At 40.4% G+C, this 22321-nt stretch overlaps 3 protein-coding genes across 10 annotated transcripts in view; 2 read left to right on the top strand and 1 right to left on the bottom strand.

Annotated features, from left to right (window-relative positions):
• The first annotated feature begins 2532 nt into the window (after positions 1-2532).
• LOC118689733 (14 kDa phosphohistidine phosphatase-like) lies at positions 2533-5368 on the top strand. Its single transcript, XM_036388162.2, has 3 exons — positions 2533-2717; positions 3537-3661; positions 5182-5368. The coding sequence occupies exons 1-3, from the start codon at positions 2588-2590 to the stop codon at positions 5272-5274; spliced, it is 348 nt and encodes a 115-aa protein (XP_036244055.1). The 5' UTR covers positions 2533-2587; the 3' UTR covers positions 5275-5368.
• Positions 5369-7337: 1969 nt separating this feature from the next.
• Positions 7338-11403, bottom strand: METTL18 (methyltransferase like 18). Of its 3 annotated transcripts, none has more exons than XM_036388161.2 (2): positions 11361-11403; positions 7338-10902 (listed from the first exon to the last, which is right to left on the bottom strand). In XM_036388161.2, the coding sequence occupies exon 2, from the start codon at positions 10775-10777 to the stop codon at positions 9725-9727; it is 1053 nt and encodes a 350-aa protein (XP_036244054.1). In that variant the 5' UTR covers positions 10778-10902; positions 11361-11403; the 3' UTR covers positions 7338-9724. The 3 variants fall into 3 exon arrangements, with proteins under 3 accessions (XP_036244054.1, XP_036244053.1, XP_036244051.1); XM_036388160.2 differs by lacking the exon at positions 11361-11403 and adding an exon at positions 11187-11348 and having other exon boundaries at positions 7338-10905; XM_036388158.2 differs by lacking the exon at positions 11361-11403 and adding an exon at positions 11187-11348.
• A 79-nt stretch (positions 11404-11482) lies between these two features.
• Positions 11483-22321, top strand: part of FIRRM (FIGNL1 interacting regulator of recombination and mitosis) — a 30418-nt gene continuing 19579 nt past the window's right edge. For 4 of the 6 annotated variants that reach the window (XM_036387619.1, XM_036387618.1, XM_036387617.2 and 1 more), the window contains exons 1-12: positions 11483-11598; positions 12152-12191; positions 12995-13083; positions 14428-14532; positions 15078-15215; positions 17478-17640; positions 17956-18040; positions 18573-18711; positions 19173-19253; positions 19608-19672; positions 21049-21197; positions 21745-21853. In XM_036387619.1, the coding sequence (XP_036243512.1) occupies positions 11500-11598; positions 12152-12191; positions 12995-13083; positions 14428-14532; positions 15078-15215; positions 17478-17640; positions 17956-18040; positions 18573-18711; positions 19173-19253; positions 19608-19672; positions 21049-21197; positions 21745-21853 (1262 nt within the window). In that variant the 5' untranslated portion in view covers positions 11483-11499. Of the gene's footprint in view, positions 11599-12151; positions 12192-12994; positions 13084-14427; positions 14533-15077; positions 15216-15701; positions 15741-17477; positions 17641-17955; positions 18041-18572; positions 18712-19172; positions 19254-19607; positions 19673-21048; positions 21198-21744; positions 21854-22321 lie in introns of those variants that run through there. The other 2 variants (XM_036387621.2, XM_036387622.2) reach the window with 2 other exon arrangements.

Here is a 22321-nt window from a genome sequence, read left to right as displayed (position 1 = left end):
AGTTAGTAAGGGTTTAACTCCCTAGGGCTCTGGGTGTTTTTTCCACTCCCAGATTTGCTGTTGCTCTGTGCACAAACAAGGTAACTAACAACAGTCTCTGAAATAACAAAATGCTTGAATTTTTTAAATTAATGTTTATTGCAGTGAATAAAGTAGTTCAGGAAGCAGCTATAACTGTAAAGTAACCAATAATAGTCTAACTAACCACCAGTCTATTAACAAAATAGTCTAGCTAGCCACCAATTTACATTTATCTTTGTTGTATCTCTCAATACTATATTTAGATAATATGTACTCCTCTGTTTTAGTGATGTTTTTCATTATATCTTAAATTATATAGAATCTTGTGTACTTAGATAAAGTATTCAAGCACTAATTTTAGATTTTAAAGCTACTGTTGATAGAGAAATAATTTCAACAATAACTTAAATATTTGTATGCATGAAATGAATAAAATAGTTTAGTTAGAAGTGATCTACAATATAACAAAATGTAGTTATGTGGAAGTGCCTGATGTTTTGAAGTTTTAAAAAAATTCTAGTCTTTAAAATCTGAAATTTGCCTGATTTTGGAGTAACCACTTTGTGAAAAATGCGTATTTTATGATTGGTTTTTTGCAAATATTAAAATGAATATTATATGTGTTGTGTTAGAAAGTTATGCTGTATTAATTCTCCTAAGTAGTGTGTTAAATATAGTTTTAGGTTATAACAAAATGCTAAAACAGAAACTATGCTATGTAGGATAATATTTTTTTCTAAAGAAAGGACTAATACTGAGATAGCAGCCACAGGACACCTGAATCTTTCAGAGAAACAGAATTTATTGCTCCATTATCAGAAGAAATGAACTTCTTCCTGCCTCGCTTGGGCAGGACGACACCGTCAGGATTCAGAAGAAGAATTTGATGACCAGACAGAATCCTGTGTCTGAATGGAATTTATGCATCATGTATGAGGTGTATGAATATGAAACAGGTTATTGCTTCTAGAGGGTTAATCCTCTGTTAACGTGGGTCCTTTTTCGGGCTTGTGCTGCCCAGAAAAAGGTACCCAGACATCTGTAATGCTTTGTTTCTTTTGCCTCATATTGTCCTCATTCAATTTGTCCAAATTATTATTACTTTAACTGTATTACTATTTTTATAACAATTTTATTACTATTAAACTTTTAAATTTTTACAAACAAGCCATTGGCGTTTTTCACAAGTCTATGCAAAATATTTCATTTCTCTGCTTTTGGTGCCTTGATCCTCACAGAGGAGCATCAGGTAAAAGCAGAGTTTTATTGCCATGAGGGCTTCTGACAGGTGGAGACCCTGGGGCTCAGATGACCTCAGTCCCAGGTTAGAAGTTAAAATATTAATTATATTGGTTTAATGCTTTTCTTGATTTGGGGATTTGTTGTCAGACTGTAGCAGAACCACCTTAGTGTTTTATTGAAACCAGAGAAATGGTCTTTTACTTCTTTTTAAGCAGATGCTGTGCTGCTATTTTTAAGGTTGGATGTGGTGTGAAAAACGCCAATGGCTTGTTTTTAAAAGTTTAAAAGTTTAATAGTAATAAAATAGTTATAAAAATAGTAATACAATTCGAGTAATAATAATTTGGACTATTTGATTTGGGACAATATGAGACAATAGAGTCAAAGAGTTAGAGACAGTCTTGGTACCTTTTTCTGGGCAGCATAAGCCTGAAATGGACCCACGGTTAACAGAGGATTAACCCTTAAAAACAATAACCTGTTGCATATTCATACACCTCATCCATGATGCATAAATTCCATTCAAACACAGGATTCTGTCTGGGCAGTGTCAGCTTCTTCCTCTGAATCCTGACAGCGCCTTCGAGGCAGGAAGAAGTTCATTTCTTCTGATAAGAGAGCAATAAATTCTTTTTCTCTAAGATTCAGGTGTCCTGTGGCTGCTATCTCAGTGCGTGTCCTTTCTTTAAAAAAGTATCCTACATAGCATAGTTTCTGTTTTAGCATTTTGTTATAACCTAAAATCATATTTAACACATTACTTAAGAGAATTAATACAGAATTACTTCCTAACACAACGCATACAATATTAATTTTAATGTTTGTGAAAAGCCAATCATAAAATACATGCATTTTTCACAAGGAGCATCAGGTAAAAGCAGAGTTTTATTGCCGTGAGGGCTTCTATCAGGTGGAGACCCTGAGGCTCAGATAGCCTCAGTCCCAGGTCAGAAGTTAAAATATTAATTATATTGGTTTAATGCTTCTCTTGACTTGGGGATTTGTTGTCAGACTCTGTAACAGAACAACCTTGGCGTCTCATTGAAACCAGAGAAACAGTAATTTACTTCTTTTTAGGCAGATACTGTGCTGCTATTTTTAAGGCTGGATGTGGCTACACAAAAGCGATCCGCAGAAGCGCAGCTTTGCAATTTGCCATAACGATAGAGCTCGGCACGCTTTTTACCGGCGGGCACCTGAAGGAGCCCACGGCCGCTGCCGCCCGTCCCCTCAGGGCGAGCCACCGCCCCCAGCTCGTCCCGCCTCACGGCCGCCATGGCGCCCGCCCCGCCCCGCACCTTCCCGCCCTCACGGCGGCGGCGCCATGGCGGCCGTGCGGGACGTGGAGATCGACCCTGAGGGCACCTTCAAGTACATCCTGGTGCGCCTGCAGCGCCCGGGCGGCGGCGAGCAGCGGGACATCGTCCGCGGCACCAAGGCGGCCGAGTTCCACAGTGCGTGACAGCCCGCGGGGCCGAGCGGGCAGCGGCCGCAGAGGGGCCCGCACCGGCGGCGGCTCTGAGGCGGAGCGGGAGCCCTGCCCTAAACAGCTCAAAAATCCCTTTTTCCTCCTTTTTCTGCGTCCCCCGGGTGATAGGAAAATCGGGTCTATATATCTCTCGCGTGCCGTTTGGGAAGCCAGTTGAAAGGAACGAGGAGGTGTCTGCAAACCGCGGGCCTGAGGGTAGATAAGGGCAAATATTGAGAGGTGAAAAAAGCAATGGAGGGGGAACCTTAAATTCCTATGGAATTCCACTCGTTGGCACAGACTTGCTCAAGACTGTGCAAAATCCCTGGATTTGTAGAAAAAGAACAGAGAGATAGGGAAAAAGAAGAATGGTGGGGGGGTACACATTAGAAATGGGGTTTGTTAGGCGACTGGGGAAGTCTGTACCTTTCAAGGGAAAGAGAGAGGTAGAAAAATGATAATAAAAAGGAGACTGTGTCTTCTAACAGTTTGAGAGACCCCACAGGAAATGCCCATGACCTCCCCCTTCATTCAAGTAAAGTTATAGGACTTCTCTGTTTCCATTTTGGACATAAATAAACCTCTGGTGTTTATGGACTAATTTTCCTGACACAATCAGCCTCATTTTGGAGAATGATGTATGCTAACTAAAAAACTATAAAGGGCTTTAACTGCAGCTTTTCTGTGTCTCTGAAGAGAAACCTCCCTGCTTCGTAGGTGAAATAAGAAAGTAGCCAAAAATTAGTTCTAGACTATGTAATGCCTAGTTCCTGTTCTAATGCCTCTCACCATTCTTCTTGTGCAGATCATATATTTGAAAAAGTAAATCCTGAGATGGAAAAGCTGGGATATGAGTGCAAGTGCCTTGGAGGAGGGAAAATTGAACATAATAGCAAAGACAAGAAAATCAGGGTATTTGGACTCTCAACAGTAAGTGCAGCTCTCATTTTCCTTCAAGTGCCTCTGTCTCTGATGCTGTGGGATTTTTGGTTAATAGCATGGTGGCTTTTGGCAATTTACATCACATTTAAACATTAACTGGCAAACTTGCCTGTATGACTTGTGAGATAGATTAGAAAAGCAATGGTTTTAGGGCAGGAGAGCTGTATTATTAATCTAGCTGCCAAATTAAGTGTTAAGAGGCAGCAGTCAACTCTTGCAGTCTGAGAAACAGAGTTAATTCTCTGCTTTTGGTGCCTTGATGCTCACAGAGGAGCATCAGGTAAAAGCAGAGTTTTATTGCCATGAGGGCTTCTGACAGGTGGAGACCCTGGGGCTCAGATGACCTCAGTCCCAGGTCAGAAGTTATTAATATATTAATTATATTGGTTTAATGCTTCTCTTGACTTGAAGGTTTGGTGTCAGACTCTAAAACAGAACTACCTTGGTGTTTTATTGAAACCAGAGAAATGGGCATTAACTTCCTCCCTAGCTGTACTGCTATTTTTAAGGCTGGATGAGGTCTTCAAAGTGGTTGCCAAAGCAGGAGTGAGCTGTGGATCTGTTGCTTTCCAACTGATGTAACTATATGATCTGTTATTTTTGAAAAGCTTGCATTTTATAATGCATCAACTTTAACCTTTTCAGTTTAAATGCTTGTTTATTTAAGCTGTTCCTCTTTGGGGCTGTCACTGATGAATAAGAGTATGTTTTGTTTATAATACAACCTTGGACTCTTTTTTTTTCAGTATTCTAAGTAAACTTTCATATGAAATATTATGGGGAAAAAATAACCTGTAAATCACAGATTTCTATCTGTGTACTGCACTGTTGTTATGTGTAGTTCTGAAATAAGAAATCCAGATAACTCTGGTCATGTAAGACAATAATGGAGAGGCCACTTTGACCACAACTGCCTTAAATTTCAGTGAAACAGTAACACTGTGACCAGTGATTTTTAAACGAGGGCAAAAACCCACATGGGTCATCTGACCTTACCTTGAAATTGCAATGGCTGAAGAGCACAGATACTTAAAATTGTGCTATTATCAGCTAAGGGAGGGTGGGAAAGAAATAAAACATGAAGACTGTGATTTCTTTAGTGCCAGAGTAGTGCTCAAATGCTCACACTTGTTTGCTTATTCCCTTTGCCATCAGGTGAGCCAAACCAGCTGTTTGTGTGCTCACACTTTAAAGTGGGTCAATGCAATCTCTGGGTTTAAAGCAACATTCCATAAATACAGTGCCTGATGGGTTGGGAACATTTTAAAGCAAGCTTTCTGCTGGAGAAATTGTGTGGAAAATGCATTTTCTATGTGACTCCATCTCATTATTTCTAGAACTTCAATTTGGGGAGGGGGGAATTAGAGAGGATAATAGAAAAATAAAACATGATACTACAAGAGTATCTATTTTAGAACTTTTGATTTGCATGTGAACAACTTTGTGCTGATAAAAACTGAATGGTTCTCATGATTTAATGTCCATGTCCAATTTGTTCTCTCTTGCAGGGCTATGGAAAAGCAGATCACTCAGTCACTGTAGAGATACTGAAGAAAGAGTATACAGATTATGAAATTACATGGTCAGATGACAAGAAATAAACTTGTGAACACAATGAGCAGTTCCAACCTGGTAACTGTGAGCTGTACTTTGATAAATAAAATTGAATGTGTGTTCTATGTGTGAAACCATAAATCTGGAGTAACTAGACTCTGCCATAATTTATAATATGGTCGGTAATCCTCAGAAATATCTTATTTTTTAGATCATTGCTTTGTGCAGAATATGGAGTTCTAATCCTTTTTCCTTTCCTTTTTGATGTGCCCTTTAGTTAAACACTCCCACACCACCTTACCTCTGATTTGTTTTCATCCAGTCCCATTTCAGTGATCTGTTGTAGGACACCTAAGGATTTACCATCAACTTCAAACACCACTGGGCCAAGCCTGTTCTTTTGACCACAGTGTTTTCAATTGTTTTTTCTATTTGTTTTTTCAATTTGTTTTTCTATTACTTTTTAAGCTTCTCATCTTTCTTACCCACATTTTAAAAAAGATTGGTGTGGAGGCTGGGGTTGACTGTTACAGTTCTTCAATGATCCAAATCTTTGATTTCCTCAATGATTTTAAAATCTAATGTTCTGCAGAAGTAATGATCAAAATATTTGATTTTCCTGTAAGAACCTTCCCTATAGCAGACTGGTGGCAATGTAAAAATCCTGCCAATGCTTCTTTCATTCTGATTCCCCTGAACTGCTTTGATTTGTGTGAATTTAATAATGCTTTTTTCTTTTTATTTTCCTAGCAGTAATTATGTTAAACAGCCTCCTCAGTACACCTAGACAGTGTCTGAATTAGCTAACATCACCCTCTTGCTGTGACAGGATGTTGCCTTTTGTTTGTTGTCTAATTACTTGCTACAATTTTGACTCTTTGTTTCATGATACTTTTAATTTAATTCATTTGTGGGTTTATTGACTTGCTGTCTTGAAGGCTTGCTGATTTCCAGAGGTAATTCTGGATGAGGAGGTAATTCTGGATGAGGAGGTAATTCTGGATGAGGAGGTAATTCTGGATGAGGAGGTAATTCTGGATTATATAGTCTTCCCTTTTCTGTGGTTCCTACTGCACTTACCCAGCAGTATCTGGTGGTATAGGGAAGCCTTTCCTTTTCAGCATGCAAGTGACTCTAACAGTACAAACCAGGAAATCTGAGACACTTTAGGCCAGTTTCTATTGCCAAAAATCCTGCTGTTACTCCCCTCTGACAATTGTGAGCCATCTTAAGTCACCTTTCTGTGCCTTTGTTTCAGTTGTGGAGAGGAATTTTCTGTTCTCATCCTCAAACCTTTCAGTCCAGTCCTCACCAGAAGAGTTCCAGGGTCTCCATCCCAATAATCTCATCAGAGCAGAATCTCCTAAACCTGGTGCTCCAGGTCTCTTGGTTGGCATCAGATTCCCCCCCTTGCAGCCTGGATTTTCCCCTCCAGCACCCTTGCCTGCTTTTACATCTGCTCTTTGTGCTTCTCTTTGAGTTCCTGTGCAATGGTTATCTGGCTGCACTTCAAATACTGTGGTAATGATGACAGGATTGATTTTACTGAACAAGATTTTGATTTCAGTGCCTAATAACCAAGAATAGCACACAAGTCAGTAACCTGCAAATTGGGCACTTCCCAGTTCCATGATCAAGGGCTTTTTTTCCCCTAAGCTTTAGTAAAATAACTGTAGCTGCCAGTATACAGACCTGAGTTTTAAATAGCCTCATTTCCCAAAACTGGCAAATAGTCTTCAAATGGAAGTCATCAGTTAGGGATAACTGTGTTAAAACAAACAAGCCTTTCAATTTAGTTTCCTGAGGTATTTAATGACTGATTTTAATCTTTGTCTCCACAATACTTACAGGAAAGACATAACTTACACTGGACTTATTATTGTAATGACGTGTTCAAAACGTGAGGGGAGGAAAAACAGTGATGATTTGGAGTGAGCTGATCAAAACTGAGTTACCAGCTAATCTCTACCTTTTGTTTCTTCATAGAAGAAAGATTTTAATGTGTCATAAAAAAAATACTTTGAGGAACCTCCCAATTCAGTTATTTTTTTAGTGCAATGTCATTTGGGGCAATTTAATTTCCCTGGTCATTAAGTAATACGTACAAGTGTTACAAAGGAATGAAAAGTTTATTTTCTTCTATTCCAGTTTGTGAAGAGGAGCAGGACACTGGTTACTAGGGTGGTGAGGATTTCTCAGGTAGAGCAAGCCTTAATGTAGATGAGGGAAATTAGTATTATTTGAAGATTGAAACATCAACAACCTACAAAACTAAGTGTTGAATTCTGTTTCCTCTCAGCATGTACCTGCTGAATTCTAAGAACAGAACTCATCTCAAATATGGAAATCCCAATGCTAATTGTGCTGATTTCACCTGAGAAAAAGCATCTTCCATTTTCTAATCAGATTCTGAAATTGGAAGCTCATTATTCTGTGTGGGGGTTATTTGTTTTGCAGGTGTGCAGTCATGATAACATTGTGGCTCTGCCATTCTTCCCTCGTCCTAAAAATTCTGATTCTGTATTTGCACAAAACCAGTTATGTTTGAGCCAAATACTGAGTGAAGGCACAGTAATTAAACCAGAGATAGTGAGTTTGATAGTGGAATATTATCAAGAGGAGATATTATAGAAGATTTTAAGTACCTTCTTCATTTATTCATCCAAAGTTACATGAGATTCTTGTTCCTAACCATATCCTTTGTCATAGAGGTCAACATTTCTTATTACTTCAGGTATGGTTCTCTGGAACTGCACTAGACTAGCAGGTGTAGAACAAACTATTCAGTGCAAGCCATGATTTATCTAAGAATTGAGTTTGAAAAATGACAAATGGTAATCCATTTGTTTCCAGCTTCTCTGTTTTGACAGGAAAAAAAAAAAGAGCTGTTAACAGTACCTTCTTGATTTGCCCAAGCTAAAACTTTCTTTGTTCCTCAGTCTGTAGTCAGCAGTTATCATTAAGTTTCAGAGTTGGTTCAGAAAAATTCCAAAGCACCATAGCAGTCATGGCAAAACTTACTTTTTCCCTCCCTCTTCTATCCTATGAGAGGCTAAATTCAGAAGTTTCCAAAACATCTCTTTAAAATAGCCTGAAACAGTAGTGAAGGCTCTTCTGTGAAGTACAGGAAATCCTTTACAACTCTGTCTTAATAGCAACAGGTTCAAAATAGGAAACTTAGGATTGACTTTGGACACCTTCAGTGATGGAAACTCGATGGCATAATTAAAGTGATGTAGATCACTGCTGTACTAAGTTTCTTTCCATCCTATTGCCTTCTGCTCTACCCTGAAGATCCTTGCATCCAGTTTACAGCAGTGGTCACTGTCTCCAAGTTTCTATTTCTGCAAGGGCACCTGATAAAGCAGTGCATGATGACAGCAGCTAAGAGCTTTCTGTCTGCTTTTGGCCAGGGCGAAACATGCAGTGGATTTCCTCTTTTTCTTTGAATTGCCAGTGGCAGTGAGTGCTCAAGATGAGGTTGTGTAGTTCTTTGGGGGTTTGTCTGCAGTGATTTCTTCAGCAACAGCACTGTCTTCAGCCTAGGGAAGTGCCTTGTATTTCAGGTTTTTCTGAGTGCTTTCTGTCCTGCCAAACTGCTGTGAAAAGACTGAAGAGGTGTGGATGTTCAGCAGTACCCCCAGCAAGTTTAGAGAAAGGGGCAATTCATTTCTGGAAAAAGCTTATTAAAGCAGTACAGCAATCTATTAAACTCCTCTAATAGCACAGTTTATCTCCTTTTCCAATTATCTCCTAAAGCTCAGTTCTGTCATCCTCCAGTATTTCATTTGTAGGCTTGTTGGTTGGTAGAAGGAACTTACCTTGTGTAGAATATTCTTTCAAGTCAGCTTCTAAACCAGCATGGCTTTTTCTAATTCCTTGCTGAAATTTTCTTAGCCTGTGACAGAATCTGAATGTGGAAATTTACAGACCACAGGGGTTAATATTGTTACACTCTTTAAAGGGCTTGAATAAGTTATGTGTGCACTACACATGGAAATGTTACATGGATTTCTGAGATCCCCGTGAGTGATAAATACAATCACGTCTCCCTCTGCTGGCAAAGCAGCAGAGCTCAGAGGAGCGTGGTCCCTGCCTGAATCTGGCTGCAGTCAGGCTGCCCAACCCTTGAGAAAAGCCTCTTGCATTAACTTTGGGTGCTAAATTTACCTCATTCAGCCACAATACATCATCTATGCCATTCCTGTGACCTACAGTTCTGCTGCTGACAGAGAATGTGAAAGCCTGGCTGGAGACAATGACTTGCCTAATCTTTGTGTGTATATTATCATAAACAGATGCTGCTTTAAACAGAACTCTATGCAAAGCCAACACCAGAAAAGTCCCTCACTTCTAGTCAAACACTAGAATTTGTCAAACATTTCCACAACTACCATCCTTAATTTGTTAAACCAGAATAACAGAGGAAAAAGCAAAGAGAGACATGAGGATTTAAAACATTTTTCAGTTATGTTTTGGAAGATAATTAGTTTAACTTTAACAGGAATTTTTAAAGGTAATTTCCATAATGCATCTCTGCAGACCCTGATCAATTGTTTTAACCAAACTGGTTTTAAACACATTTTTATCTTCAATTAATTTCTCAAAGAGATAGACACCACCACCAACTCCAAAATAATGCACTTTGCTTGCCAAATACACACGGCCATTTCTATCCAGGAGCTGAGCCAGTGTATCATGCAAAGCACTGTAGTAGTCAGGGTTATAGATGGTCTCAGAGGTGAGAATTATATCATACTTCAAGCAGGGTTTGTTGCTGTTTGACAGGAGCTGGCTGACTTGAGACCAGTCTCCAGAAAAAAATCTGCATCTGCTGAGCACATCAGCTGAGCCCTCTGCTTTCCTGGGCCTCTTGGAAGGAGGCTTGCTGGCTTTTCTGTCCTTCCCACTGCCCATCCTCCTGCCTTCACTGATGCAGTTGGCCACCACGTTAGGCAAGGTTATTTCATCAATCACTGTGCTGTTGTAGTCCTGAAAATGGACTCTGGCAGCTTCACCCCGTAAAGCAACAATTCCCAACAATCCAGCCCCACAGCCAAGATCCAGTACAGTCTTGTTGGTAAATTCTATCTCAGCCTCAGACAAGTAGTCCATGAGATCAAAGGTGCATTCCCAGATTTTCAGCCCTCCTTCGTAGACTCCTGGGATGAGATCAGAGTGAGAAGAAACACTTTTGGACACAATGCCTTCACTGTCAGCATCACCTGAACATGTCCTTTCCACTACAGACAGCTTTACATGAGACAGGCCCAATACTGTTTCCATGACTTTATTTTCCAATACTTTGTTGAGATCTTGGGGAATGCTGTGCTCCTTGGCAGCTTTCACACAGAGGTTTTTCTTCAAAGCTGCCTCATCCTGGTGCTTAGCAGCAGCCAGCTTCAGGCTGGACTTTGGTGCAAGATCAGCAGTTTCCCTGCTCTTTTCCCTGGATTCCTGCTTGTGTTCTGGAGAGCACAGCAGTAAGAAATGAGCATCTGCCTCACTGTTCTCATTTTCATCAACAGCAAAATCAAATCGAAAATCCATTTTCAAGAATAACAGTTTTTTAAAAGCTTAATTTCTTAGAGCCAAGCTTTTATCTAGGTATTGTTGCGGGACGGAGTATTTCGCTGGTGCAATATCAGACGTCTTGCCGAGAGCCAGGTGAACTGCTGCTGGAAATAAGAGTTAATAGTTTTATGTCTCATTAATATCAGCACTAGTTGTAGCATCCTGATTCTCATTACCAGGCTCCCCCGGGAAGCCGTGGAGTCTCCCTCTCTAAACATTCCAAATCCACCGGGGCGCGTCGGGGACGCTGCCTTGGCGAGGGGGCTGGACCGGCTGATCTCCAGAGCTCCCTTCCAACCCTAACTATTCTGGAATTTTAAAAACGGCTCTCTAACCACTTATGTTTATTAAAACACAGCCTCACAGCTGACCCCATCTCACATACCAGGCAAGGCAATTAGGACAGCTCCCAGCTCCGCTAAAACTCGCGTTTCAGACTCCGCGTTTCAAGGGGCGCAAACGCAAGGCGCGGAGCGGTCCCGGTGCTGCCGCGCAGGCCGGGCTGGGGGCTCCGGGAGCGTTTCCCACCGCGCTTTCCCCGCGCCGTGCCCGCACCCACCCGCGGCCGCCGCTCGCTCCGGGCCATGCCCCGCCGCTCCCACACGGAGCCGCTTCCGCTTCCTCGGGCGCGGGGCCTTGTGGGAGCGCGGGCGCCGCTCCCGCCGCTGCCCCGCGCTGAGGGGAGCGCGGCCGCCGCCATGTCCCAGGCGGACCCCGAGCTGCTCCTGCGGGAGCTGGACGGCTGGGACTGGGAGCTGTGCCGCCGGGAGCTGCCCGCCGTGCTGCCCCGGCTCCTGATATCCTTGCCAGCAGGGCTCCGGGTGGCTGTGGGAAAGGCACACGAGTGGTGGTGGTGGGGGGCTGTGTGTGTGTGCATCCTTCGGAGTTCCACGGTTCGAGCGAATGTGTGTGAGGGAGAGCGGTGGGAGCTTTGTGAGGGGCCGGGTGCCGGGAGTTTCTCTGGAGCCGGGTACAGCCTTTCCCTGGAATAAAAGATTTATAGTGTCCAGAACATCGCGTGTGGTTCGATTAGCACTGTAGATAATCCCCGACACATCTCTCACCTACTCCCCCAAAAACAAAAGAAACCCAACCCCCTAAACAAACCCAAACCACACACCACCGAAAAAAAAACCCCAAAACAACCCCTCAAGACTTACTCTCTAATACAGTTTGGAAAAACTTTGTTGATCCTGTGGATGCTCCGGGCTATCAGCCTGCATTGGTTGTGGAGCATCCCCACCAATTTCATAGGAACGTGAGACAGTGATAAAAGTCACTGTGGTTCTGCAGGTGCTTTAAAGATACCCTTTATAGAAGAACGAGTTTGATTTTCTTTAACGTTTTTACTCAATGTATGCAGAGTCTGAGGACTGGACTGAGCACATTCGTAAGTAATGGCTAAGAAGTGCCTCTTCCTGTGGAGCCCTGTATTGCAATTGCATTAAAATGAAAATCACTAAAATACTTTTGCTACAACTTTTCAGAGTCTTCAGCAATGGAGCTGGACCTGCTGGACCTTGCATATTCCACTAACTGCACATTGAATGAGCTTTATAAATGCCCCTATAAGAAACTCTGCATCTAAGGCTGCTCTTTTCCTTTCTGCTACTTCTGATCTTTAAATGCACAAAAGAAGAGTGTTTTTTATCTGGTGTTTTATTTTCTTTTGGGCTGTTATCTTCCAGGTGACAAAACTAATAGTTTAAAGAAAATGAGGCTTATTTGTAACTGTTTATGAGTGTTGCTAGAACTGTTACATTGCATATTATGTTGCATTATAAAACTTGCTACTGTTTGCAGTTTGGAATGTGGCAAATTCTGGATTTGTAGGCTTGGCAGTTTTGCTCAGCCTTCAGCTAAGTTTAGTCAGGTGTGCTGCTATTTTTGATGGGTTTGTGCATGTTGGAGTTATTACAGTTACTTGATTTTTTCAGATCATGTATGTGTGTTTTCATGCATTTCAGATAAGGCAAATGCTCTGTTGCCTCTCTCAAAATCAAGTACCTCAATTGTTTTTGCTTTCTGCAGTTCTTTGTTTCCTCTGGTAGTTTGCTGTATATTTCTGAGAATTACACATTGTAAATATTTTCAAGTACCTGATTTGCTTTTGCTTTCTGGAGTTCTTTATTTCCTCTGGTAGGTTGCTGTATATTTCTGAGAAATACACATTGCAAATGTTTTTCTTTGCAGGTATTTTGAGGATCCTGACTGAAATGTTTTTGCCACATATCAGCCTTGAAGATGTGGAACAAAGCTTTTTCTCAAAAGTATTACCTAAGGTAGGACAGCTTCAGTTAACTGTGGAATTGTCTGTCAGCCCAGTGTTAGAACCTGCTTAGATTGCAGTGATTCTTCTTTGGGGTTGCAAAATACCTGTGGGATACAAAAATTGAAATTTACCTGTTAAGAGTTTTCACAGTGTTGTGTTGAATTGTGTCTGTGATTGTTCTCATTCTTTACAGTAGGGAGAAAATCAGGTATGCAATGTTCTGCTTTCTATATTCAGCAGTAGACTTGGATTTTATTTCTTTCTGAGAAGATTGGGCTTTTTGTAAAATGACCAAGGTGGAGAATTTTTAACTGAGGGAGCTTCTCAGGACAATTAAACTGAAGAGCTCAACACTCCCATATCACAAATGAATGTTGTGAAATTTGTGAATTAATATAGTGAATAATCTTTTAGATCATACTGACCTCACACATGTTTTCTTTTTTTTAATAAATGATGGAGAATTTTGTGCCATAGGTGTATTAAAATCAGTGCTTGCATTTTAAGTAAAGAGGTGCCAAATTACTGATTTAAGTTTCAAGACTCAGCTTGTTCATTTTAAGAAGGCAGTAAAAAGCACTTGATTTTCCTTTCTCATATTTTATCTCAAGTAACAAGTTTTTGGAGATTACAAGAAAATTGTCTCATAATAGGTATATCCTGAAAAAGGATCACTGTTTATCCTGCATGTGCCTCACTGTCTTTGCAGCCTCAAAAGTAACACTCATCCAAAAACCTCAGCTAAAGTAGAAATAAATGTTGTCTGTATGTCACAGGCTTTTTTTAAAAAAGCATTCAAAATGTTAGTAATAATTTTCAACCAACAATTATTTTTTTATGAGACAAAATGAAAGTATTTTTTAAATTATGTGGCTTTAAGTAAAAAAATGTTTAGTAGAATAATATATTTAATATATAATATTAAATAATATTTAATATTATTCATTATACATTATATATATGAAATATATTATGAATGAATAATAATATATGTAATATAGGATTGAATAATATATTTCAAGTAAATTAGCTGTGAATTTGCAGCTAATTAGCTAATTAGCTGTTATTTTTTCTAAGATCTGTTTTAGCAGCAGATCTTAGAAAAAATAACAGCTAAAATGTCTTCTGTCTATAATATATACAGAAAAATGGTTTTTGCTTCTTGTTATATCGTGCTTTATGGCTGAAATGCTACAAAGTGTTTTCTGCTGTGAGTTCTCTCTGTGCCTCCATGCCAAGGCAGCAAGCAGGTACAGAATGGTGCTGTTATTTGTCATTAATAGTTTAACTTTATTATTTATGATTATGTGTACCTTTGTCAGTAAAATGTTTCGGTTTTGTTGTGTTCTGCCAGACTCTACAGTTCTTTGATAGCTTGATGTGTGAATTATCCAGCAAGGCCAAAGGACTGACCAGCCAGAGTACAGAGTTGTGCAGTACTGTAAGGAATCTGCTACAGGCAAGTCCCATCCCATATGCTGTCAAAATAATGCATGCATCACTCTTTGCTTTTACCTAAACTGCTAAATTACTAATTACTAAAAAGGTTTTAGAATGTTTTTGGTGGGTAAAATGTGATTTAATCTTCCTTTGTAGTTGAAGCTCTGTTAACATTTTGTGAATGATTTGATTACATCTAACACGTGATGCTAATAATAATTTTAAAAAATCATCTCAAATTCTGCTCCAAGTCCCTCCTGCAGATGGAATGTGACTCCCCATATTTAAAGAGTGAACCTGGCCCCTGTTTATACATATGTCACTTCATTCTGAATTTTAACATTTTTGTAAATTGAGAGCAATAGTGAAAGAAATAAGGAGTTTTTATGGAGAGTATGGTATTGCAGAAAAGCTCTGGAGCTTCATTCATCTTTAACCAACTACTTCTTTATGCAAATAGCAGTGAACTTTAAATGCTGTGAAAATACAGGTGTATTTCAGCTAAGAAAAGATGCTTTTGGAGGCATTGCAGGAGTGACTGATGTTGTTCAGTGTTGGTCTCAGACGGTGGTGCAGCTGCTGGAGACGCTGACGGGCTGCGTGCGCTCCCTGTGCTCCGTGCAGGAGCTGTCCCTGCACAGCATCCGCTCCCTGCCCTCCTCCGTGCTCTGCCTGCTCAAGAGCACCTTCACACACTGCAAGGTAGGGCTCTGCTGGGAGCACAGGACTCCTGCTGCTCCTGGGCTTTTGGGAAATGCAAGAATCCCTCTCTGGGTGGGCTGTTTGGGTCCAGTCCAGCTGTGGAGCACCTACACTGCTAGGTAGGGCTCTGCTGGGAGCACAGGACTCCTGCTGCTCCTGGGCTTTGGGAAATGCTATGGAGCACCTTCACACGCTGCAAGGTAGGGCTCTGCTGGGGGCACAGGACTCCTACTGCTCCTTGGCTTTTGGGAAATGCAAGAATCCCTGTCTGGGTGGGCTGTTTGGGTGCAGCTAGCTATGGAGCACCTTCACACACTGCAAGGTAGGGCTCTGCTGGGAGCACAGGACTCCTGCTGCTCCTGGGCTTTGGGAAATGCTATGGAGCACCTTCACACGCTGCAAGGTAGGGCTCTGCTGGGAGCACAGGACTCCTGCTGCTCCTGGGCTTTTGGGAAATGCAAGAATCCCTCTCTGGGTGGGCTGTTTGGGTGCAGCTAGCTATGGAGCACCTTCACACACTGCAAGGTAGGGCTCTGCTGGGAGCACAGGACTCCTGCTGCTCCTTGGCTTTTGGGAAACGCAAGAATCCCTCTCTGGGTGGGCTGTTTGGGTCCAGTCCAGCTATGGAGCCCAGCCCACACTATCTTACATGGACAAAGGCAAAAGACAGGAAGGGCTCTTCTCCACGTGAGGACAAATGTCCTCAGTTTATTCCCAGGAGAACCACCAGATGGAAAGGACCCATGTGGAAAAAAGAGGCCAGGCCAGCTGCCTCTAGGGGGTTTTAAGGGCTGGGAAAGGGGGCTGGAGGAGCAGGACTACAGCCAATGGAATACAAGTGAGGAGGGGTAAAGCAGGGAGAGACCACCACACTGACACTTGGGGGTCCATGGAAGACCATGTGGTGACAGGATACAAGTTATGTGAACAGTGCAAATTACCAAACACCCAGTGCAAACAACTAAATAACTATTTAGTGCAATACAACAGGGAAACACTTTAGAAGATGATCTTATTTTGTTGTTGAAGTATACTTGTAAGGTGACCCCAGTGTGGGGAATAATGTGCTCTGACTCCATGATTCAGAAAGCTGAACAATTGTTTTATTAAGCTATACTATATTATACTAATGCTAAACTAAAGAATACTGTACTAAAAGAGATACTAAAGAAAAATTCCTGACTGTCTGAGACAATCAGGACACAGCTTTGACCCAATTGGCCAAGGAATCAAAACAACCCTCACCAGTGTCCAATGAACAAATCACTTAGGGTGAATAATCTCCGTAACACATTCCACATGTGCAAAGCAACAGGAGCAGTGAATAGAGATAAGAATTGTTTTCTCTTCTTCTCTGAGGTTCTCACTGCCTTCCCCAGGAAAAATCCTGGAAGAGAGAATTATGTCTCTCTCTGTTCAGAGAATGTGAATACCACATTAAAGTATTACTCTTTTCATTTTAGTTGTTAAGTCATTTTCAGACTGCACTCAGTGCACAGGTCCAAAGATGATTTTTCATCTGTCTGCCCAGCAAATCTGACCTGCTGGTGAGAAGCTCAGACTGGGCTATTTCCATCCTTTGCATCAGTGTTAACTAAACATTCTGCTCAGGAGCACAGTGCTCTGAGGATCTGTGCAGTGCTGATGGCTGCAGTACTTACAGAGCTACAAATGACAAGTTCCAGAGTGGATTGAAAGCTGAGATTAGTAGGTTTATGTTGGTTACAGTGAGCAGTGTGTATCAGTTTCAGATATGGACTGATCTGAATTTTCAGGTGCAACAGTAATTCCCTCTAAGCATTGAAAATAAAACAAGATTAGGACACACTAACTTTTGCTTGCCTTTCATTTTCATATTTTTAATACTTCTTTCTTGTGGGAACATTTGCCTCAGTTTTCCATGGCAGGATTCAAACTCAGGTGCCATATTTTCATCTATGAAAGTCTTGGGAAGTCTTTGGCATGCTACATCCTTTGCTGCTGACATTGTCATGTTTGTTTGGTTCAAAAATATGAATAGGCCTGATCCAGAGCCCCTACACTCACAAGATCCAGCCAGACCTCATTAGTTTCCCACGAGCTGCAGGTGAACATATTTTATATTGAGTGCTCAGGGCTGTGTATTGAGTTAAAGCAGGTACATCTGTGCCTTGTTCTTTTTCTCCAGAGAAATGTATGGCAAAGCTCTTGGTGTTTTCTGTATGTGAAAAATCCAGCTGTGAGTCCTGAGCTGTTTTACAAACCTCTTCCTCCCCATTTCAGGACAGTGAATCAGTGTACTGTGGGCACCTGCACCTAATTTCTGACCTCCTACAATCCATGTTCAAGGAAACTTACTCCCTTCAGAAACAGCTGATGGAACTGGTTGATCTGATTTCCATAGACTCTGCTTCCACTGAAGATGACATCACATATATGGTGTCAGGTATACATGGGTTTGATACTTTTTTAGTCTTGCTCTGTCTTTTTTTCTTTGGAGAGTATCTTTGAAATTTTAAAACAGGTTTCTGAGTGTACACAGTTCCTGCTGTCCTGACCAGCTTTTCAGAAAGCAGCATTTTGAACCTGAAATATTTCCATTTTTCTCCTGAAGTTGTGTAGATTTGTAGGACAGGGGCAGCACCTAAACACTGAGCCATTTACCTAATTCATGTCAACATGGTGGTATTCTCTCAGTATTCTTTTGGGATTGCTGTGAACTCATAAATCTGATTTATCTCTGTTGCTGTTATTTTCTTAGTAATCCACACTGTGCTGGAGATCTGCTCTGTCATTTCCAATTTGGACCATGCTCTTCATGCCAATACATGGAAGTTCATAATCAAGTATGTAGCTAAACTGTTTGGGTTTATTGTGGTGTGTAGTTTTAAATAATGAATGTCTCCTTTGCTTTGTGCTCAGAGTTCCTCATAAAATTCAAATGAGAGAATTCAATGTAGCTATTTATTAAGGAAATTTAGAAATTTAGCTAGGAGGTAATATTAAAGCACTGCCAGTGAAAGTGGGTAGGAATTAGTATGAAAAATAATAGAAACTCGACTTTCTGTACTGCAATACAGAAGAAAATTTGCAACACTGTTGTCTGAGTGATGACATTAAGAGGTCTGAGCTGCAGTTCTGTAGATGTTTTTGCCTTGAGTTGGCTGTCTCAAGCTTCCATCCTGCCCCTGCCCTGGGTTTCAGTCATGGCCATGGAGAGCATTGTTCTCTCTGAGTTTCTGCTTTCAGTGTTCATGGATTGCACCAATTGCTGCTGTATAAAAGGCTAAACAGAAGAATTAGTTATTTGGATTTGTAAGAGCTCATTGCATGATCACTTCTGACAGGTAAATACCTGGTTATATTCCTGTCTTTCAGGCAAAGCCTGAAGCATCACTCCCTGCTGCAGTGCCACCTGAAGCACAGTGACATCCTCAGTGGCCTCTGCAAGGACATTCTTCTTTCTTTTGACTCCTGTTTGCAGCTGGCTGAGCAAATGAAGGTGTCAGAAATACAGGTGAGTTAAAAAGCTCCCAGAGCTGCCAGTGAACTTGAGGAGGAGAAATTCTTTGTGCTGTATTATTGCTTGGAGTCATTTGGTTTGGGTTTTTTGGGTTTTCTTTATTTCATGACAGAATACCTTTGGAACCACATGAAAATGAGGCCCACAGCTTTGTGTAGATTGAGGATGTTTTAGTGAGACACTAAGTTTTCACCATACTATGTGAGAATTTTTTTTATTTCCTAAACTGACAATATCCCAAGGTTGGACAAATCCTTAATATTGCTCTAAAAAAGCTAAAGCATACATACAAAAGATTTTTAAAGTTCCCCCCCCCCTTAGCTTTAGAGTCTGTGGAGAATCAAATGTGAAATAGGTTTTGAACACTGTTAGCAATCTAACTTCCTCTTTTACTCTCTACTAGTTCCTCTATATTAATATGTTAATTAACTTTTAGAACTGCTTCTTTTGGACAGGAGGGCACTGACTTCAGGCTGTTCCAGAAGACACTGAAACTGTGCAGGTTCTTTGCTAACTCCCTTGTACACTACACCAAGGTAGGTGTAATATTTCAATATTTGAATACTTCAATTTTATGTTAGTATTAAATTTAAGCCTCTACTCTGCAGATGGCATCATTTTGTACTGTATAATATCTTAATGATTTACAGCTATCTCATATGGGCAGTATCATTAACATCCATGCATAACCTGCTTTAGTTCTTCCACCTGTAAATACTCACAAGCCTGTACAGGATTACTGTTGGATTTCCCAGAAAAATAAACTGGAGCAGGTTGTTTCATGCAGTGGCACTGAGGAGGTGGTAGGAGATGTGCAGTAATTCATGTAATTAATTCATCATGGATACTTTTATTTTAAAAGTATCACTCAAAATTGATGGCTTTTGCAGGAATTTCGTGCCTGCCTCTCTGATTCCTGTTCTCAGTTACATCAGCTCTTTCTTCAGATATACAGGTATGTGAAGTACAAATAATTGATTATTGATAGTGTCTTAATAACATTTCAAAATTACATTCTTAAATTACAAATATTTTGAGATGTAAAAATGCACTTCTCATTCCAGAGTTGTTGCCATCTTTTTTCATGTACAGAAAGCTAAAATACTTTTAATAAATTTGGTGGTTTAGTGTTTTATAGTTACCTTAAACCCCATTCTTGATCAATGCTGTGCATGTCCCATAATGACAAACCATTAACTTTGTTTCAACTATTTATGCAAGATTTATTAACAAATTATGTGTAGGAGATGCAGAAAAAAGCCTCTACAACTAAATGCAGGTGTCAGCAGTGCCTTTTGACAGATTATTTCTACTTTAAGACAAAGTTTGTAAAAATTTGTCCTGGAGAAAGAGGGGATCAGAAACAGTGTCCTGAAATTGTTCATAACTTTACTGTTGTGTTAATAATTTTGTGGAATCTCACAGAAGGACTCTGGCTCTTCTGGAAGCAGATGCTCTTATAAATGTCTTATAAATGTCTACAAGTGTTTTATCACTTTCCTTTCAAAAAGTTTGGTTGCTGCAGTGGTGGGGAAGCATAAGAGAACCCAGATTTTATACTAATAATTGTTTATTCTATGAAATCAGAGGGCTGATTTCTGCCCTTTGTTGGAATTCAACCAGGCTCTGTGGTGAGATGACCTGAGTTCACTGCATGTTCCACTGCAAGACTGGGGGGATATTTTTTTAGGAGTTTCTTCTTCTAAGTTTACTCCCCTTGTAGGTTTTTCCCAAGTGGAAAGTTGCAAACTTTTATTCACTCAGGGAATAATGAGCAGGATTTTTGAGTAGGAAAGTAGCATTTTTACAGTTCACTTTATAAGCTGCAAGAATATAAGGTTATTTCATGATCTCTTGCTTTATTCTCATATTGGTTCTTTTTTTCTTTTATTGCTCAAGGTGTTTTTTTTCCCTCTTCAGAGAAGCTCTGATACCCTTTTAGGGTCATATGTTAGTGCTGTGATATTTATGGCTGTAAAATCATGTATAAAGGTGTTTTCTTGGCTTTTCCCTTTCACTTGACTCTTTGTGATCTCAAATGTTTCTTCTGAGAGTTGTTATGTATTTTACACACATTTGCTGTGAGCTTGTAAGGTTTTCTTTAAATGTTTAGTAAAATATTGCATTGTGATGCTTATTTTAAAGGCTGGATGCAGAGTTGTAACTCTTGGGCTATAACAGATGTTCTAAAATGGGGAGCCTTTTCTGTCTTTTATTTCACAGGAACAAGGAAATAATGAATTTGCCTTTTTGTAGTTCTTTTGGAGAAAAGTAGTATTGCTAAAAATGCTACTGAGAATATTTAACTTTTTTTTTCTTTTTCTGCCTCAGCAAATTTCCTCCCAGTCTTTATGCTCCAGAGATCTTGGAAGTTCATCAAGATGAAATATCCCAGGTTTTTCTTGTGGCTCTGGACCCTCTCATCACCCAGCTCCTTCCCTTCAGTCCTTTCATGGAACGAGTGTTAAGTGAAAATTTAGGTGGGTTGAAAGTACAATCCCAGCATTGACATTTTGACTTTCTGGACCATAATATTCTGTACTCACTTGCTTGTCTCTGGTTCTTCTGTTAGTGCTGTGATAGAGCTGATTGCCTGCTAATTTGGGTGGATTTTATAACAGCTACTTTATGTTGTTGCTGGATTCATCTTTTCCAAAGTACTCATAGCAATTGCACTGTTAATCTGATTAACAGAAATCCTGTCCATTCTGCTCTTTTGCATCATTTCAATCCACATTTGCCACAAACTTTCAAAGTAAGATGGATTTTTTTTTCTGCTCTTCTCTTAGTAGGGGAAGACAGCTTTTTTTTCATGAAGTAAATATTTTCTGTGAAAAGTTGCATGCCTGGGAAAATATCAGCCTTTTGTTTCAACAAGCTCTTCTCCTTGATTTCTGCCCTGACCAACATCTCACCATTCTGAGATAGCTCATCAATTTGCCTCTACACTTGCTTAAAAGCCAGTTTACACACACAGTAAATATATCTAGGCAACTTTCTTCACACTTGAAACCCAAATTTCTACAGGTCTCCCTCCTGAGCAGCAGCTGCCCCAGTGTCTCCTCCTGCTTACCATAATGGACAAGCTGTCCTCTCAGCCAGAAGAAGTGCAAACTCTCTGGAACACAGGAAAAAGGTACAAAAAAGGTTCTTGTTGTGGTTCTTCACCACAGCAGTCAAACAGGCAAACAAAGGGGCTCAGCTGCTGGAGCTTCCTTTGCAACTGAACGTGGGAAATTGTCACTATGGATTTGCATCCTTATGCCAAGACTAACAGGATCTGATGTTCATTGCCTCAGGAGTGAAGGATACAGAGACAGAGATGTCTTTGTTTTTTCAGGAAGGAGTGGTATTTAATGTACTTGTAGGGTAGGAATAAGGCTCTGAATGTAATTTGTTGATACTTCACTAAGTTAAAGTCTCACACTTTTATGCCTGAACCCTCTAATAGTCACCTGAATTGGTAAAAGAGGAAGGCAGTCAGCAACATAAATCTGGTGTAAAAGCACTGAAATTATTGCTATCTTTTCTGGCTAAAGACAAAGATTTTGAAATACCAACGTTGCTTGCAGGATTTGGGACTTACATGTCTGTAACTAAACTG

This window comes from Molothrus ater, chromosome 9, assembly GCF_012460135.2.
Source record: "Molothrus ater isolate BHLD 08-10-18 breed brown headed cowbird chromosome 9, BPBGC_Mater_1.1, whole genome shotgun sequence".
Taxonomy (NCBI): Eukaryota; Metazoa; Chordata; class Aves; order Passeriformes; family Icteridae; genus Molothrus; species Molothrus ater.
Note: the sequence above shows the minus strand (reverse complement) of the source record. Positions and strands in the feature narration are given on the sequence as shown.

Coding starts and splice junctions, on each gene's coding strand:
- LOC118689733 (XM_036388162.2), top strand. CDS start 2,588: ATGGCGGCCGTGCGGGACGTGGAGATCGACCCTGAGGGCACCTTCAAG. Junction 2,718..3,536: donor CAAGGCGGCCGAGTTCCACA/GTGCGTGACAGC, acceptor CTTCTTGTGCAG/ATCATATATTTGAAAAAGTA. Junction 3,662..5,181: donor GGGTATTTGGACTCTCAACA/GTAAGTGCAGCT, acceptor TCTCTCTTGCAG/GGCTATGGAAAAGCAGATCA.
- METTL18 (XM_036388161.2), bottom strand. CDS start 10,777: ATGGATTTTCGATTTGATTTTGCTGTTGATGAAAATGAGAACAGTGAG.